The sequence below is a fragment of the Balaenoptera musculus genome, chromosome 15 (assembly GCF_009873245.2).
Source record: "Balaenoptera musculus isolate JJ_BM4_2016_0621 chromosome 15, mBalMus1.pri.v3, whole genome shotgun sequence".
Taxonomy (NCBI): Eukaryota; Metazoa; Chordata; class Mammalia; order Artiodactyla; family Balaenopteridae; genus Balaenoptera; species Balaenoptera musculus.
Window position 1 is genome coordinate 62522806 of NC_045799.1, and position 18531 is coordinate 62541336.

At 48.7% G+C, this 18531-nt stretch overlaps 1 protein-coding gene across 4 annotated transcripts in view; it reads left to right on the top strand.

Moving 5' to 3' along the window:
- ABCC1 (ATP binding cassette subfamily C member 1) overlaps positions 1-17669 on the top strand; it is a 131943-nt gene extending 114274 nt beyond the window's left edge. Inside the window, exons 23-32 of one of the 4 annotated variants that reach the window (XM_036825394.1) lie at positions 329-536; positions 2603-2913; positions 6647-6846; positions 8213-8339; positions 8911-9012; positions 11624-11770; positions 13059-13217; positions 13956-14122; positions 15220-15414; positions 15992-17669. In XM_036825394.1, coding sequence (XP_036681289.1) covers positions 329-536; positions 2603-2913; positions 6647-6846; positions 8213-8339; positions 8911-9012; positions 11624-11770; positions 13059-13217; positions 13956-14122; positions 15220-15414; positions 15992-16100 — 1725 coding nt within the window. In that variant the 3' untranslated portion in view covers positions 16101-17669. Of the gene's footprint in view, positions 1-328; positions 537-2602; positions 2914-6646; positions 6847-8212; positions 8340-8910; positions 9013-11623; positions 11771-12068; positions 12520-13058; positions 13218-13955; positions 14123-15219; positions 15415-15991 lie in introns of those variants that run through there. The other 3 variants (XM_036825395.1, XR_005016427.1, XR_005016426.1) reach the window with 3 other exon arrangements.
- Positions 17670-18531: the final 862 nt, after the last annotated feature.

Below are 18531 nucleotides of genomic sequence, written 5' to 3' on the forward strand. Positions count from 1 at the left end.
ATACCTCCCCACCCTGGGTTAGGTCAGGATGCCCAGTTTTATACTCGTATGAAGTCATGTACCACTTCCAGCCCTTCTCTGGGATTATGCATTTATCTGGGCAGTGATTTGATGAAAGCCTGTCTTGCCGCTTGACTGGAAGCTCCATGAGGGCAGAAACCTTGACTTTGCTGCTGATGACTTCTTTGCCGAGGAACTAAGGGGGAGGGGGTCGTAGGCATGAGCACAGGTTAGGGGGCTGGACCACAGGGTCTGTTGAAGTTCCTGACCTTGGGTGGGCATGGCTGGTGTGTGCATTCTGTAAGATGCCTTCTCTCCCTGGTCTCAGGTCAAGCTCTCCGTGTACTGGGACTACATGAAGGCGATAGGACTTTTCATCTCCTTTCTGAGCATCTTCCTTTTCCTGTGTAACCACGTTGCTTCCCTGGCCTCTAACTATTGGCTCAGTCTCTGGACTGATGACCCCATCGTCAATGGGACTCAGGAGCACACGAAAGTCCGGCTGAGCATCTATGGAGCCCTGGGCATTTCTCAAGGTGGGCCTCCCTGCCCCCCACCTGCTGTCGGCACTTGGAGCCACTTCCATGTCTTGTTACAGGATTGGGTCCCCCCACTTGTCAGGGTTTTGCAGACCCACAAACCAAACACACATGAATAGTAACTATCACATAATAGACACTGAGGTATTTGTAGAATGAATGTTTCTCGAATGCTCTGTTTCGTGTGGCCCTAGGAGACAGAGGGGAGGGGAGCTCCAATGTGCCCATTTTACAGATGAGGAAAGTTGAGAAATAGAAGGCGACCAAGGGCCCTTGCCCCTTGTTGTTCTGGCAAGGTAATGGTGTTTCTGTAAAGTCTTATTTGTGGACTTTTGCCTGCTGCCTAAAGGTGGGAATTAGTTTATACTAGTGGTTCATAACGCAGGCAGTGTTGTCCTCAGAGGACATTTAGCAATATCTAGCGATACTTAGAGTTGTCACAGCTTCAGAGTAGGGGTGGGTGCTACTGGCATCTAGAGGCCAGGAATGTTGCTAAACATCCTGCAGTGCACAGCACAGCCTCCACAGCAGAGGATGTTCCAGCCCCAGACGTTAATAGTGAGGAAGTTGAGAAATCCTGCATATACCCTTCCTGTGGTCCCATGAAGGTACCTAGACACAGCAGCGTTAATAGTCATAGCTAATGTTTACTGAGCACTTACTTGGTGCCTGGTTCTGTTTTGAACACTTTAAGGTGTTTTAATTTATTTTACTTTTGCAGCAATCACATGAGGTAGGAGCTAATGTTTTCCCCATTTTAGAGATGCAGAAACTGAGGCCCAGAGGGGTTAAGTAAGTTCCCCAAAGTCATGAAGCTAATACATGGCACAGCTGGCATTGAGCAAGGCAGTGTTGCTCAGAGCCCATCCTCTTCACCACGACGCTACATGGTCCCTGAGCTGTGTGTTTATGTGCTCATAAAAATGATGTTTTTATGATAAATAAGTGTATACAATAAGTGTATACATTCTGCATTTTGAGCACTTCTTGTGTACCAGGCACATTGCCAGGTGGGCCCTTTACGTTCAGTAGTGCTACAAGATGTGTCATTGTCCCCATTTTACAGTTGAAGAAACTGAGGTGCAGAGAGCTTAAGTGACTGAAGGAAGGTCCCATGGCTGGTGACTGGCAGTGATAGGATTTGGCTCCAGAGTCTGTTGTCCTAGCCCCTGCCTCCTGGCTTCCTTCTTTGATCAAGGAGACCAAGATCGAAGCCTCTCCATCCCTGTGAAATCACCTCTCTGAACAGAAAGGGTGCCCTACTGTGGCTTGTTTGGAGGGACCATAAATGTCTCATGATCTCTAAGAGATGGCTTTGAAAAAACCAGAAGAGCAGGCATGGAGTTCTTAAATTTCTCAATCCCTAAAACTCCCTCAAAGGGCTAGGGTCTGTGGCCTCCAGATTATAATTAAGAGAAGATAGAGCACAGAGAGGGTGTGATATTGACCTGGACTCACAGCAGCTGTGTCCGTTCCAGAGCTGTGCTGTCCAGTATGGTAGCCACCGGCCTCATGTGGCTATTTGAATTTCAGTTCATAAAAATTAAATAATATTAAAATATCAGTTATAGAGTTACACTAGCCATATGACAAATGCTTAATAGTCGCATGTCGCTAGTGGCTACCACATGGGACAGCACAGATACGGACCATTTCCATTACCACAGGAAGTCCTGTTGTACAGCGCTGGTCTAGAGGATGTGGCATACAGATTAAGAGCATGACGCTGGAGCAGGCTGCTGCCATTGGAACCCCAGCTCTGCTTCTGATTGGCTGAGTCTATTGAGGGCAAAGGAATTCACCTATCTGAGCTTCAATTTCCTTACCTGTGGCATGAGTACTAATAGAACTTATACAGGGTCCTCATAAGGATTAGATGCATGTAAAACTCACACAGTGAGGTTTGTGCATACTAAGTGCTCGATTAATAATTGCCACCATCATTATTGTTATTAGAAGCTGGGAGTCCAGGCTGCTTGGTCCACATGGTCACATGGCCACTCGTCCCTGCCCTCAGCTCGGTCCCTCTCCCATCGTGGAATTTAACACGAGAGTGTTTGTAGGTATCACAGTGTTCGGCTACTCCATGGTGGTGTCCGTTGGGGGCATCTTCGCCTCGCGCCGCCTGCACCTGGACCTGCTGCATAACGTCCTCAGGTCGCCCATGAGCTTCTTCGAGCGGACCCCCAGCGGGAACCTGGTGAACCGCTTCTCCAAGGAGCTGGACACGGTGGACTCGATGATCCCGCAGGTCATCAAGATGTTCATGGGCTCCCTGTTCAATGTCATTGGCGCCTGCATCATCATCCTGCTGGCCACTCCCATGGTGGCCGCCATCATCCCGCCCCTGGGCCTCATCTACTTCTTTGTCCAGGTAAGAGGTGGGGTCTTAGGGTCCAGGACGAGCCCAGCTCTGTATCACTCTCCATGTGAGCACAGGGCTCCCTTTGTTTTATGTTTCCTCAGTGTGGGGCTGTGGAGGATGTGCTGGAGGAGGGTTAGATTTATTTTTGTCAGTTTTGAATACCTAAGTTGATTGTTTTTAGCTTGCAATAACCAAATAATCCTTTTTTCCTAATAATAAGGGTTTTTTTAAAGCTGTAAGTTATAAAAGAAAATAAGCTATAGCCATAAAGGCATCTTTATTATTAAAATTCCTTTAAGTATGAAATTCTTTAGGTCCTAAGCCCCCTGCAGATAATGAAGACATGAATAACAGCAACTTAAATATTTTTTTCCCTTGTAATAGAAATCTTGAGGTGTAGGCTATTCAGGGCTGGTGTGGCAGCTCCATGAGCTTGTTAATATCCCAGACTCCTTCACTGTGGGTCGTTTTTTGTTTTTTTTTTTTTTTTTGTGGGTTGTTGTTCTATCGTCTTTGCCTTCCGTTCTTAAGTTGGTCTCATGGTCCAAGCTGGCTACTGGAGCTCCAGCCATCACATTTGTATTTCAGAAAGTAAGCTTGAGGAAAGGGAACAGGGCAGCAAGGGAGCATTTGACAGCTGAGTCAACATCAGCTGTGGTGCTTCCAGTTGACAGATGAGCATGTTGAGGCCCAAGTGGTGGAGCTGGGAATGTGAACTCGTGCCCGATTCGAAAGCTCTGGCTGGTAACTGCAGTGCTGCATTGTGCTTTCCTGCCTCTGAGAGGTTAGCTGCAGCACAGTTGCTAGTGTAGGACTGCTGTTTAGATGGGAGCGTAATGACTGCTGCACAAAATAAGAGTAAGAAACCACGAGGTGCTCCATACCTCAAAGCGCACTCTGTGTGGCCTGTTCGTGTGGGTCCCGGGAGGCCTTGGCCCAGTCAGCCAGCCCCCAGACCCTCCCACACTGTGGCCCAGTGACTGGTGAGTGTGAACAAAGGTGGAATCAGAGCAGGTCCCGGACCCTCGTGGTGTTCTCTTTAAATTGGTGCCAGCTTTTCTGGAAAGTCATCCAGCTGCATTTACCAAAAATGTTATCCGAGTTCATAGCCTGGCTGGACAATTTCCTGAAGGACCCAATTCAAGAGAACAAAATGGGCCAAATGTGACGTTTGAGGCAGCTCAGATATCTGCCAGTAGCAGGGCCTTGAGCACACCATGGAACGACTGGGTAATGGAATGTTACATGCCTTTAACGGGAGAATTAGGAAGACACTGTTGCGACACCGACAATTTTATTTTTAAACAACAAAGCGAATGAAGTTAGCAAAGGACCATGTTGTCAGCACACTGTCATTATAACTAAGATGAAGTGCATAATGTGTGTGGGCAGGACTGGAAAGAGAGGCACAAAAATGAAAACATTGCCTTTCTAAGGGTTGAGATTATGGGAGAATTTGGTTTTTTAATGGCTTTTAACTGAGTATATGCTTGTCCTGTAACCCAGCAGTCTCAATCCTCAGTGTATATGCAAAAGAAGAGAATCTATCAAGCAAAAAAAAAAAGCTAGAATGTTCTTAGCATCTTGATTCATGATAGCCCCAAATGTCCATCACAGGAGGATGGATACATACATTGTGGTATATTTATACAATGACTCAGCAGTGAAAAGGAATGAGCTACTAATACACACAAGGAGGATGAATCTCAGAGATACTATGTTGATCGAAAGAAGCCAAACACAAAAGAGTACATTTGTGTGATTGTGTTTTTATGAAGTTGAAGAACAGGCAAGTACAATGTGATAAAAGTCAGAGTAGTGGCTATAAGGGGTATTGACTGTGAGAGGACACAAGAGAATTTTCTAGATTTTGATCAGGTAGTGGCTATGCAGGTGTAGATAAACATAAAATCCATAAAGCTGTAAAGATTTAGTGCACTTTCCAGTGGATGTAAGTTGCATCTCAAAAAGTGGCTTTTAAGGGTATATGTGTGTAAGGGTATGTATTCTCTCTCTCTCTCTCTCTCTCTCTCTCTCTCTCTCTCTCTCTCGGGAAAACATCTAAAAGGTTATACACTGAAATCTGAATAGTGCTTATCTCTGGATTGTGGACTTAAATGTAATGTTTATCTAATCTTTCTGTCTATATCACTCCAAGATTTTAAAAAATGGATATACATTACTGTTTTAACTTAAAAGCAAGTCATTTTTAGAAAAAGGAGTGTAAGAGGTAAGATGATGTGGAATTCTGTTTGGGCTTCCACGTTGCTGGAATAAGGCATTTCTTGCCCGTGGAATTGTTTGGCATCCATGAAAATTACCCGGCACACGTCTTAGTGTCTCGGCTCTCAGCCCGCTGCCTGGCACAGGGCAGGTGTGTGTCGGGCAGTTATTTTCACTCATGAGACCAGGCAATGTCTTGGTCTCTGGAAGAGTAAGGTGAGTCCACGAGGTGGATTACGTCTCCTGGAACAGAGCTTAAAAGGAAAGCTAATAATTATTTTTTAAAAATCAGGCTATTCCCTAACAAAAATAAATCTCAGGTTAGCTTTTTAGAGGAAATAAAATTCTGAGGACATGACAAGTGGAATAAATTGAGCAGGTAAAATGTTGTGGAACTGTTTCCACCCAGGATGAAAGAAAGCCAGGGAGAGGAGGTGATTCCAGGAGAGGGTAATGGGGACGGATGCCGGGGGACCTCGAGCCAGGCAGGAGGTCTGGATTTCATTTCGCTGCCGGAGGAAGAGATGGCATCTGACCGTGTGCAGGGATTGTCAGAACCACTGTTCTGAGATGGCCCTGGTTGGTGTGGTCCCTGGGTGAGTTGTCAGAGTTTCTGGAGCCCCAGAAGGCTGCCCAGCTTGCGGTTCAAGTGACCATGTGAGCTGCCATCCAGAAAGAAGTGGCTGACCTTGGAGGCCCTGTCAGAGCCACCTGTTCTGTTCAGTGCTCTCCGTGGAAGGTCTCTGCCCCCAAAATGGCCCAGGGCACCCAGCGCAGGCCAGGAGGCAGGAGGCCATGTCCCTGAGCACCCGGTGTCTGCTTGCCAGACTCCGCTGTTGATGAAGCGGCGTTACATCTGCAGCACGTCCAGGAGAATAGAGGTGTCTTCAGATGACCAGTCCAGCCTCTGTCACAGCTCCTCAACACTTCCAGTGAGCGACTCCATCTTGTTCCATCTCTAACGAGCTGGATGCCCGGGGTGAGGGCAGGAGCAGAGCGGATGTGGTCCCTGTCCATGGGGACGGGCGGAGGCAGGGTTTGCGCTGAGATCTGGTTGTCATAAAGCCACACTGCGGCGCCCATAAACCCTAGAGGTCAGTGGTATCAGAGGGGCCATGCAGTGCTGAGGTTAGCACTTTGACGGGGTTCAAATCCTAGCTCTGCCACTTCCTAGCCACGTGACCTTAGGGAAGAGGTTGTCTTTAGTTTACTCATTGTGAAACTGGAATGAGCACCTCGTACGTTTTTGGTGAGGATTGCATGAGCTGATATATGTGAAAGAACTTAAAACAATCCTAGGATGCTGGGCTCCACGTAAGCGTTAGCTATTATCATAATCACCACCACCGGCAGTATTGCGGGCGCTGTGCCTGCCGTTCGCCAGGTGAGTCGGGACACCCGCTGAGAGCAGCCCAGCTCCAACATTTCGCCCCTGGAAGGATCCAGACTTTCTCCAGCGCAGCCCTGGGAGGCTGGGATGAGGGACCCTCGCCCACTCCCCGTCTGTTCTCTCCCACAGAGGTTCTACGTGGCCTCCTCCCGGCAGCTGAAGCGCCTCGAGTCGGTCAGCCGCTCCCCGGTTTATTCCCACTTCAACGAGACCTTGCTGGGGGTCAGCGTCATCCGCGCCTTCGAGGAGCAGGAGCGCTTCATCCGCCAGAGCGACCTGAAGGTGGACGAGAACCAGAAGGCCTATTACCCCAGCATCGTGGCCAACAGGTGGGCGTGCGGCCGTGGGAGGGGGCGGGGGGAGCCTCCGGGTTCCTGGATGAGGGTGTGGAGCCATAGACTCGGTGCGAGGAGAGGACAGTATAACCATTAAAAGCAGAAAGGAACGTGGTCAGCACGCAGCTCCAGGGGCAATGGAGTGCAGGGACAAAGAGTTCTTCTGGGGTCAGAAGATACTGCAGGAACCATCATTTAGCTGTTGTCCTGGTGATACAGGACCATCAGTGACGGCAACTTCAGCTATTGAGTGTTTTTGTGCCATGCTTCTCATCACACCACCCCCGTGTGATGAGTATTGGAAGCAATTTACTTATATTAGGTTGAACCGTGTGAAATTGCCATTTGAGGGATCAAGAATGATTAAACATCATCAATCAAAAAAAGGGGTAGAAGTTTGCTAATTATTGACGAATCTGGAAAAATACCCTCCTCACTTGCTTACATCCTGATGTATTTTTTGAGATGTGGGATGGAAAACTCTGGAGAGGGGTAATAGCACCCTGGAAATGACCCACTGTGCACAATGTAATCCCATCGTGTAAGACTGGGCAGGGAGATTGTGAATTACTGGAGAGAACCTTGCCTTCCCTTGAAGAATTTTTAGGGAGTTTGTCAAAATCTGGGTGTGTGTGGGAATAGCTCACCCTGAGGACCAGTCACATGGATCTTAATGCTGTAGTGGAAAAAATATTGATAATAGTGTCTTTTCTAGAATGCTTTACATTTTAAAACATTAAAATAATGTTCCTATGTGATATCTTATAAAAGTTAGCTTTAAACCAGTAAACCTGTTTATATTTTAAAGGTAAGGTTAATGTTTCTGAAATGAGGGTGATCTGGGTCTGGGAACCCTTTGGCTGTGTTGAAAATGGTGGTTTATTTCTCACTCCCACCTCCCCCTCTCCTGCCAAGAAGAAAGTTATTTTAAATCAGGGGGTGCCTCTTACAGTTGATGATTTCTTAGTATTTAGGAATTTTCTGGGACATATTTTTAAAAAACGCACACACGGGTATATTTTAAAGGTTTCAGTGAGAAAAAGTTGGTTCTTAAAAAGGCAGGCTTCAGTTTCCTGGAAAGGTCACTTCTGGAGAACTCTATTTAAGTTCCTGGGGTTGCCAGATTAGTGAGGAATTCCTGAAATCATGTCCCTTCGGCCCTCCTTCCCCATGTCCCATGAGCAGGGCAAACGAGACCTGTCTCAGGAATTATCGGGGAATTATTTCAGTTAGCAAAGTGGCCACCTCCCCCCGCCTCCCCAGCTGGAAATCAAGTCCCTGAAAAGCTGACTCTGGGCGCATGTGTGTGTGTGTGTGTGTGTGTGTGTGTCCGTCCCCCTCTGCCTGTGTCTCCACGTAGGTGGCTGGCTGTGCGGCTGGAGTGTGTGGGCAACTGCATTGTCCTGTTTGCCGCCCTGTTTGCAGTGATCTCCCGGCACAGTCTCAGTGCTGGCTTGGTGGGCCTCTCAGTGTCTTACTCACTGCAGGTAAGAGGGGGTGCTCTCAGGTGGATTTTCCAGTTCTCTTAATGGGGAGCCAGTTGTCAGGTTTTGGGGCCTTTGCTTTGGATCTCTGTGGGAGCGGGGGAGACGAAAGGGGGCCAAGTAGAGTTTGAGGAGCAGGTCTAGAGCCCAGTGACCGACTGGCGCAGGAGAGAAATCAGATGTGCGGCCCTGCTTCCCCCATCAGCCAAGGAGAGTCCTTGATGGCATGAGAGGATGCCCCCAGCTACAAGAGAAATGTACTTAATCCTATAAATTTCCCTTGAAGCACTGCTTTAGCTACATCTCCCAAATTTTTGATACATTGTGTTTTCTTCTTAACATCCAGTTCAAAATATCTCTTCATTTCCTTTCTGATTACTTGTGTGGCCCCTGGGTTATTTTGACATGTGGTGCTTGCTTAAGAGACACAATGTAGGAAGTCTGGCTACAGTATGTGGGGTTGCTGTTTTCTGTACCTTTGTTATCTGAAACATTTCATAATTAATAATGACTTCATGAAAATAAAGCAACTCTCGCTCACTCTAGAAGCTCCATGTGCCTCTTCCACTCACAGGTCACCACATACTTGAACTGGCTTGTTCGGATGTCATCCGAGATGGAGACCAACATTGTGGCCGTGGAGAGACTCAAGGAGTATTCAGAGACGGATAAGGAGGTAAAACAAGCCCCTGGCCTGACCTCCTGGCCATGATCTTCGGTGTGGCTTTACCCAAAAGAATCCTTTGAGCCCTACCATGTGGGCCTTCAGTAGGCAACCTCTGTCTGACAAAAATAATCTTCTGTTATTTGTTATGTATTTTGCGGGGGGGACTTACATTATGGAAAATGAATCATACTAATTTTCTCTTTAAATAAGTTTAAAAAATAAATACAAATGAGTCGTTTAAAAATATTAAAAGTCAGGAACAAGAGAATCAGTACATGGATATTGCAAAAATCATGTTATTGGTAAGGAATTGACCAAAGTTTGGGAAACCCTGCATTTATTAAACCCAAGTCCTCATTTTATAGGTGGAAGAAAAAGGCATGTAGGGAGGGACGATGGCTGGTCTGAGGTCACACATGGTCCATGGGACAGCTGGGAGTAGGACCCAAGTCTCCAGGCTTTGGTGCCATGTTTCCCCTAATAACTGCCTTATTCTGCCCACACACCACCTCCGAATAGCAGTAGTAGTGTTAATAATGGTAATAGCAGTGATGCTTGGAGATACCACCATCCCCACTACTACCAATAATAATAGTAATAGGGACACACATATTGTGCTCTTGTGGGGTGTCAGGGCCTGGACTAAACATGTTACATAGACTAATTCATTTATTCTTTACACAGCCTTATAACTCACATTCTGCTGTTATCCCCATTTTGCAGGTGAGGAAATGGACAGAGAGAGGTTAAGTTGCTTGCCTAAGATCACATGGCCGGTAAATGGCAGACCCAGGATTTGGGTGTGTGCCTTTATGCCGCACTTTATTCCAAGAAAATGCCCCTTGGGAATGAGACCAAAGTGACCCTGGTTAGACTCTGTCTTGAGGATTTACAGAGGTGAACTACGCCAGGTCCTTTAATGCTCTGACTCGGTGAACCAGGGCCCACTTCATCAGAGAGCATCTGTCAGAATGGTGTGAGCGCCCCCTGTGGAAATAACAGCACATTACACCAGGAGTTTCCCACCCTACGTTGAATTTATCTATTTATTTACTTTTAATTTATTTTTATAAAAGCTTTCGAGATGTAATTCATATGCCACGCAGTTCACCCGTTTAAAGTGTGAAATTCAATTTAATTTACTTTAAAAAATATTTTACTTATTTTACTGCTTTTAATTATTTATTTTTATACTTTTAGAATAAGAGCATATTTGAAAAAGACCAAAGAAAGATCACCAGAGTCCTACCACTATTAAAATATATGTATTTACTTATGTGTTTATATATATTATGTATGACATTTATTTATAGGTAGAAAGCTCCACCCACTTCTCTCCAGTCCCCTCTGTGTTCTTATAGCATGTCCCCATATTTATATAAAGGGTGTAAAAAAAAATTAACGTAAGAAGTTTATGGGGGAGAAAGGGTGGACTTTCTCTTTTTTTTTTTTAAATTAATTAATTAATTTATTTATTTATTTATTTATTTTTGGCTGTGCTGGGTCTTCGTTTCTGTGCGAGGGCTTTCTCCAGTTGCGGCGAGCGGAGGCCACTCTTCATCGCGGTGCGCGGGCCTCTCACTGTCGTGGCCTCTCTTGTTGCGGAGCACAGGCTCCAGACGCGCAGGCTCAGTAGTTGTGGCTCACGGGCCTAGCTGCTCCGCGGCATGTGGGATCCTCCCAGACCAGGGCCCGAACCCGTGTCCCCCGCATTGGCAGGCAGACTCTCAACCACTGCGCCACCAGGGAAGCCCAGACTTTCTCTTTTATTGCCCTCACCATTCCTCTCCTTCTCTGAAGATAGCCCTGAGCCTGGCCCAGAGCACATCCAGGTGTAGACCTCAGGAAATGCTGAACTGAACTAAGCAGCTTTTCAGAAATAGGGGCTGTGTGACCCCAGGCAAGTTGCTTTCTCTCTCTGTGTTTCAGTTTCCTCATGTGTAAACTGGGGATAGGAAAGACCCCACTCGTGGGATTGTACTGAGGATTAAACGAGGTAGTGTGATAGAGTGACCTTCAAGTGTTAGCTGCTGCTTTTACTGTCGACCTCCAGACCTTAGAAGCCATTGGAGTATCTCACCTTTACCCTTGTGTCTGTCTAGAGAAGACCGCTCATTCATTGATTCAGTCCATGAGTGTTTATTGAGCACCTACTATGTGCTCTGGGCCCTGGGATATAGCAGTGAACGAATAAAAGAACCTGTCCTCATGGAGAGGATTTCTAGTGGGTGTGGGTGACAGAACAAGCAAATATGTACTTAAAATGCTAGGAGGTGGGTAAGTGCTCTGAAGGAGAATGGAGTGGGGGAGGGGAGAGATGGGCCCAGGGCTAAGAGGGTGGTCGCATTGACCTGAGATCTGTAGCAGGTGAGCAGGTCCAGAGGGTAGTTTGGGGAAGAGCACTCCAGGCAAAAGAAGCTACAAGTGCAAAGGCCCTGAAGGCAACAGGTGTGGGTGTTCATGGAACAGTCCAGAATTCAGTGTGGGAAGCATAGTGAGCGAGGGAGAGGGCCGTGTGGTCAGAGGGGTCATGGAGGCCGCTCACACAGAGCCTTAGGGCACACACATGAGATGGACTTCAGACTCCTGAACCCCACCCCACCACCCACTGTGATTGCAGGCTCCCTGGCGAATACAGGAGATGGCACCGCCCAGCAACTGGCCCCAGGTGGGCCGAGTGGAGTTCCGGGACTACGGCCTGCGTTACCGAGAGGACCTGGACCTGGTTCTCAAGCACATCAACGTCACCATCGATGGAGGGGAGAAGGTGGGTGCACTTTGACTCCCACCAGTTCACGGTCGGGCGTAGGTTGCCACCAGGCAGATGAAATGAGCTTCGTCATTTTCCCAGTCTGTCCCTGTCCCAAACCACAGGGTGGAGTGGCCTTTTGGGGAGGGGCTTATGGAAGTAAAAGCTGCTCAGAGAGTGTCCCAGCAGGGTTGCAGACTGGTAGCCCGAGGGCCAAAGGAGGCCCACAGATACGTTTTGAAAGAAATCTAAGTTGCAAATGTTGAAAAATCTGGAATGTTTTATATAAAAATCCATTTCCTGCTTTTCTTGAAAGATCAGAACATCTGGCAACACTGGGCCCATCCTCCTTGCCTGGCTCTTTCTAGACAAGACATGAGCCTCCCAGTTCACCGACTGGTCCCTTCCTGCTCCATTCATGTGCCCACTCGGCCTGTAGGCATTCGAGTTGGCAGTCTCTAGAACAGAAAGACGTCATCGTCACTACTAGGGATGGCTCAAGGGACATGTGAAATGGACAGAATTTTGGAACGTATTGCTGTTCCTGGAAGACATCCTTGCCCTGAGACCAAGGGTCCTCCTGGCCGTTTGCCAGAAGACAGTGTTTCATCTCTGAACATACGGATTTGTTAAACTTCCTACCCCAAGGCTCAGAATGTTCTGTTCCCATGAGAGAATTTCTCCAACTTATAACAAGGGGAGGAACAGAGTGGGCGGTGTTCTCACTGACGCTTTATGGCTTATGTTACATCATGAGACTCTGCTCTGTGAGTTGCTGTCAGAGGGTGGAGGAGCTGGCCTCTCCGGAGCCCAGATGAGAAGGGAGAGTTCTAACTGGAACATCAATCATTGGCCATTAAATGGGGAGCCCAGTTCCCTCAAGAGAGGATAAGTAGAGGCCAGCTCGTATCCCTAACCTCTTTTTGCTTACTCAGCTGGGATGCAGGGGGATCTGCTTGAACCTTTGAGATATTTCAACAGCTCAGATATTTCACCAGAACAATCTGATTATTACTTAATATTATCTTGAGTTGAAAATAACTAACTTATAAAAAGAGCTGATTATAATTTTAATTTCTAAAAAGAGCTGGCAAAGAGAAGGGAGTCCTTCTTGACCTTTGGCCAAAATAGCCCCTAAAGGAATGTCTCTGGGAAGCTGCTGAGGATGGGGGCTGTGGTGGGAGGTGGGTTGACCAGATGACTGAATTGCTCTGGTGCTGGTACTTAAAATGAGGGTACCATGGGGCAGGAGGTAACCCCAGATAGCAGCATTCCCACTTCACCCTGGGCCCTTCCTGTCCCACAGGTTGGCATCGTGGGGCGGACAGGAGCCGGGAAGTCATCCCTGACCCTGGGCTTGTTTCGGATCAACGAGTCTGCCGAGGGAGAGATCATCATTGACGATGTCAACATTGCCAAGATCGGCCTGCACGACCTCCGCTTCAAGATCACCATCATCCCCCAGGTGGGGCCGACGGGCTGGGCTGGGTCACGCTGAAAGCGATGTGTGTGTATTTTCAGGACAAACCTACCTTTATTCCTACTTTGTTACTTTCATGGTTTTTTTCTTTTTACTGAAATTATGCTATGTTTCTTCACGGAATCTCCTCTTAGCACATAAATAACAGTGGGACTTAAGCAGGTTTCATTCATTCCTTCACTCCTGCCACCCAGTAGGCAGCTTCCTGAGCATCTCACAGGATCCAGTTAAGATACCGGCTTCTCTGCCGGCTGTCGGTCAGCACAGGGATCTCTGACCCTCCCAAGAGCTAGGCGAGAAAGATGAATTTTCTAGACTGATGCCAGTAGGTGGTGATTCCTTAATACGTTGCCTTTTAGTGTTGTTTTGCCTTATATTTCTTCTAAGGTTCTTATTTGGAGGCGGGATGGGGAGGAATCCAAGTACCTTGCAATTAGGAATTGCCCATGCTGCATCTCCCTTCCCAAAAGTTCCCAACACATTTGCATATTGAATGCTCTGGGAAATCTTGCAAGAAAGAAATCTATTTTATTTCACTTAACCCAGAGTTTTCCAGGCTTTTTCCCCCATTATTGACATCTTCAGAAATGGTGATTCCAAGGGACTCTGAAACCCCATTTTGAACAATTCTGGCAAGAACTTTCTACATTGCGCCTCTTTGCCCTACCCGTGTCCACCGTGACGTGAGCCTCATATGTCATCTGCCATCTTCCCTCCGAACAGGACCCCGTTTTGTTTTCGGGTTCCCTCCGCATGAACCTGGACCCATTCAGCCAGTATTCGGATGAAGAGGTCTGGACGTCTCTGGAGCTGGCCCACCTGAAGGGCTTCGTGTCGGCCCTTCCCCATAAGCTGAACCACGAGTGCGCAGAAGGCGGGGAGAACCTCAGGTAGGCGGGGGTGAGGCCCCAACCGGGTCTCCTCGGCTTCAGCTCTCCCTCCGTCAGGGCGTTTGTAGGTTTTGTCCATTTCCATCTGGTTCAGACCTGGGTTTGAGTCCCAGCTCTGCCACGTGAGCTGTTTGTCTCTTAACCTCTTGGGGCCTCAGTTTCAGTATCTAAAATGGGTTTCAGTCTAGGCTCATTTTACCGTGAGGTGTAACCAGGATGGCCAAAACGCTTCCTTGCTTACACCAGGTCCATTCAATGGAGAGTGGCTATCAGTTGTTAAACTTTGGAAAGGCTTCTCTTCCAGTCAGTAAATAGCACTGCTCTGAGCCCTCTGTGTCCCCACCCACTGCCCCAGCTGCCGTGGTCCGTCTCCCAGGCTCCCCAGGATCCACCCATGATCCAGCAACTGAAGTGTTAATGCCTGGCACAGCAGGGATCCTGTGCCTCTTTCACTTATCCATCACCATGACGACCAGGCACCAAACCTCAGGTGTGTTCAACAAGAGCCGTGACCGCTCACACACTGGGGCGGTCAGCCAGGCGACTCTGCTAGTCGTGGCTCACGCACGTGGGTGGTGGCCGCTGGCTGTAGGCAGATCTATTCGGCCTCTTCTGGGGGCAGTTAGATTCTGCCCCGTGTGTCCCTCATCCTCCAGCAGACCAGCCCAGGCATATTGTCATGGTGATGGCAGAGGTGCAAGAGTGAGCAAAGCCTGGTGTGCATTCCCATTTCAAGCCTCTGCCAGCCTTATGTTTGCCAGCATCCCGTTGGCCAAAGCCAGGCACGTGATTGAGTCCAAAGTCCGCAGTGAGGGGCCCTACAGAAGGCATGGATATGAGATTATTTTTGCTACCTGTTATTTTGGATATCACCTCTGAGCCCTGTGTTGAGAACGATTCTGAGCCTGCTTCTAGCTCAACGGGAAGACCGTTCTGATCGATTAGTGATGTCTGCCATGGGCACAGATGTGGGGAGTGGAAGCGCTCTCCTGGTCTAAGCAGCACCCAGTATCTCTTCTCCCTTCTCTCAGTTCAGGCCTAGGCTCAGGGTCGGGGTGGTTTTGACACTGTTTCCTGGTCCTTCTCTCCCGGTCAAGCGTCGGGCAGCGCCAGCTTGTGTGCCTGGCCCGGGCCCTGCTGAGGAAGACGAAGATCCTTGTGTTGGATGAGGCCACGGCTGCTGTGGACCTGGAAACGGACGACCTCATTCAGTCCACCATCCGGACGCAGTTTGACGACTGTACCGTCCTCACCATTGCTCACCGGCTCAACACCATCATGGACTACACGAGGTGATGCCCTGGCACAGAAGGCCTCCGGACCTTATGGTCCACCCCGGTCACCCGTTCATTCATTCATTCATTCATTCATTCAACACTGTCCTTATGCCTAGTGACAGCCTGAGCTGGTGGAACCTCTCTTTGTCCTGGTTAGTACCAGGCATTTTTTGACATCACTCAATCATTTATTCAGTCAGCACGTGTGGAGTGCCTGCCACATTCCTGGCTCTGTTCCAGGCACTGGGGACTGAGCAGGGAGCTGTCAGACAGGGAGCCTGCCTAAGGGACCTTATAGATTAGTTGGGGGCTGGGTGCAGAGACAGACAATAAACACAGCAACAAATAAAAGGGAATTGTGCTGGGAAGGAAATATAAAAGGCGATAGAGAGTACTGGGGGTAGCATCACAGGACATTGACATTGACTAGAACTGGGGTTGAGGATGGGCAGCCAGGTAGAAGGCTACTGTAAGAGTCCTGGCATAGGGTGTTAGGGGCCTGACCCAAAGCAGGGACTTTCCCAGATGGGCTCCTGGGGCACGAGGTGCCAACCCCTTCCCCACCCCTCATGTCTGCGTCCCCTCCTTGCAGGGTGATTGTCCTGGACAAAGGGGAGATCCGGGAGTGTGGTCCCCCCTCCGGCCTCCTGCAACAGAGAGGTCTCTTCTACAGCATGGCCAAAGACGCTGGCTTGGTGTGAGCCCAGAGCGGGTGCAGCTGCTCAGAACTGCAGGGCCGACATGCCAGCAGCCAGGGATGAGTCAGCATCCTTGGGAACCCAAGCCTCGCGTAGACTGAAACCAAAAAAAAAAAAAAAAAGAAAGAAAAAACCAAAACACACAGAAAGCAGCCACCCTCTGGCCCCCTGCCTGGAATTGGCTGTGAAGAAACAGGAGAGACACAGGGATGCGGTGCCCCCAAAACACGCACATCCTTGCCTCTGTTACCCCCACAGATGCACACACGTTCTCACGCCCCTGGGAGGGCACATGTGCTCTCTGTGCTCTGTGGGGTGGTTTGGGCCGCCAGACTTCCAGAGAAATCGGTTGCATAAAACATGCTAGTGACCAAATCCAGCCAACTGCCTCAGATCTCTCCAGCCGAAGTCTGTGGGTTCCAAGCTTTCGAGAAGCTCCCTGGTCCCCGACACCTCTCTGTCCTTGCCTGGCTCTACCCAGATGCTTGTTTCCCCAAGGCTGCAGTTTGGAGGTGAGGGGCCTGGTGAAGATCATTTTCACTCTCAGGCAGTGTCCTGCGGGCCGTGGACGCGCTTCTCACCAGCCATCTGGTCTTCTGGGTGCTCAGACGTGGGAACCAGTGTCACAGTGCTGCCTCCACCGGGACTTGCTTCACGGGCCAGAGGCCGCATGTCTCCCAGCGCTTCTCGTTGACGGGACTGGGCTGGCCTCCGGGTGACCTGGCCCTGGAGCTCCAGGCCGGGAGAGTTCTCTCAACGCCGACTTCCCCGCTTGACTGCTCACCTCCTCACCCGCTCCCGTCTTTACCTTGCCTTCCTTCCTCCCTCTTTCTACCTGTAGCTAGAATGGGTTTACGCCTCCAGGTACCGAAAGAGAAGACCTGCTCATGGTTATGCAGCGTTCAAAGCCAAGAGCGCTGGTGCCTCCAAGTGTGAGCAGTTGGTACTGAAAAGAGCCCCGTTGAGTCTCCTCCTTGTTCTTAGATTTCAGTTTCTCACCCGGGGCCTCTGGTTGGCTGTCAGGGGCGGCCGGGTGGAGAACTTGACTTATGGTTACTGAGTCTCTTCTGGGACAAGAAAAGAACCCAATCGTGAGTGTCAGTGATTTTCTTTTTCTTTTTTTTTTTTAAGTACTGCTCTAGGGAGAAAAACAGTCTCAAGACTTTAATTTCTTGGGAGGAAGTACTGGGCCGAGGAGCGGCATCCCAGGGAATGGCCATGTTGGCTCAGCATCTGGTGGTTGGTCCCTGTGTTCCTGGAAGGAAACGGGCAAGTGGGGTCCTTTCTTCAAAGCCCTTTAGGTCCCCTGATTGGAGACCAAAGTGAGACCCAAAAAGCAAAGAGAGGTCACGGCTGCCCCAAGATTCATGCTCGCTATGTGAATTACGTTGCTGACTTCAAGCCAGAGAAGCATCTTTCTTCTTTTAGGTGGAAATACATATTTATTTTTTGTAAGTTAAACCATTATTTCACATTAGATAAACCAAGTGTTTCTTGGGGATCTTTTTGTAATGACTTACACTGGAAACGTGAACATTTGCAAATAATTTGCAGTAAAAAAAAATATATATTTTATTTCTTTCTAAACGACTGTTCCATTTTCTTTCTAGCGAAGGTTCCTGCCATCTCTCCAGGAGTCGGGATGGGGCACCCTCTCATCTGCTGCTGTTCTTTCTCCTTGGCGAGCATGTTGTTTCTAGCGGGAGCTCTTGGAATTGGGAACCTAGAGATTAAGAATCAGGTGGGGTTTGGTGGGGAATCGGTGTAGCACGGTGGACAGGGTCCTGTCCTTGTCATCTGCAGGCTGTGTGACCCTAGGCAGGTCACTTAGTCTTCGTGCCTCGGTTGCCTCATCTGTAAAATGGGGCTGATCATACCCTCCTGGGCTTGTTGTGAAGATGAGCACTGATGTGTGTGTTATGTGCATGGCCCAGGTTGGGTTCTAAGACACAGGCAAGGCAAACATCACAAGTGGCAAGAATTACCCTTGGAAATCCCTTTGTGGTGTTAGGCCAGGCTAGGCTATGCTGCAGTAACAAACTAGCCATAAACTCTTGGGACATGAATACAAGGGTGTATTTCTCGTATATTTCTTGATGAGGATCAGGCGCCTCTCCTTTGGTACGATGACTGACAGATCCAGACTCTTCTGGTTTTATGACATCGCCTCTCAGGGGCTGGCTTCTGGGTCACCACAGCTGGGGAAGGGAAGTTGTGGACAACTCACACCCACTGTTAAGTGTCTCAAACCAGAAGTGACACAAGTCAGTTCCACTCACAGCCTGTTGGCCAGAATTAGTCACATGGCCCCACCAGGCCACAAAGGAGGCAGGAAATGCAGGGACGCTTAAGGAAGGAAGCCCCTCCCTGTGGTAACTGATGTTATTTCTGAGTTTTGGATAGTGGGGGAGGAAGACGGGGGTGTTGGGATCTG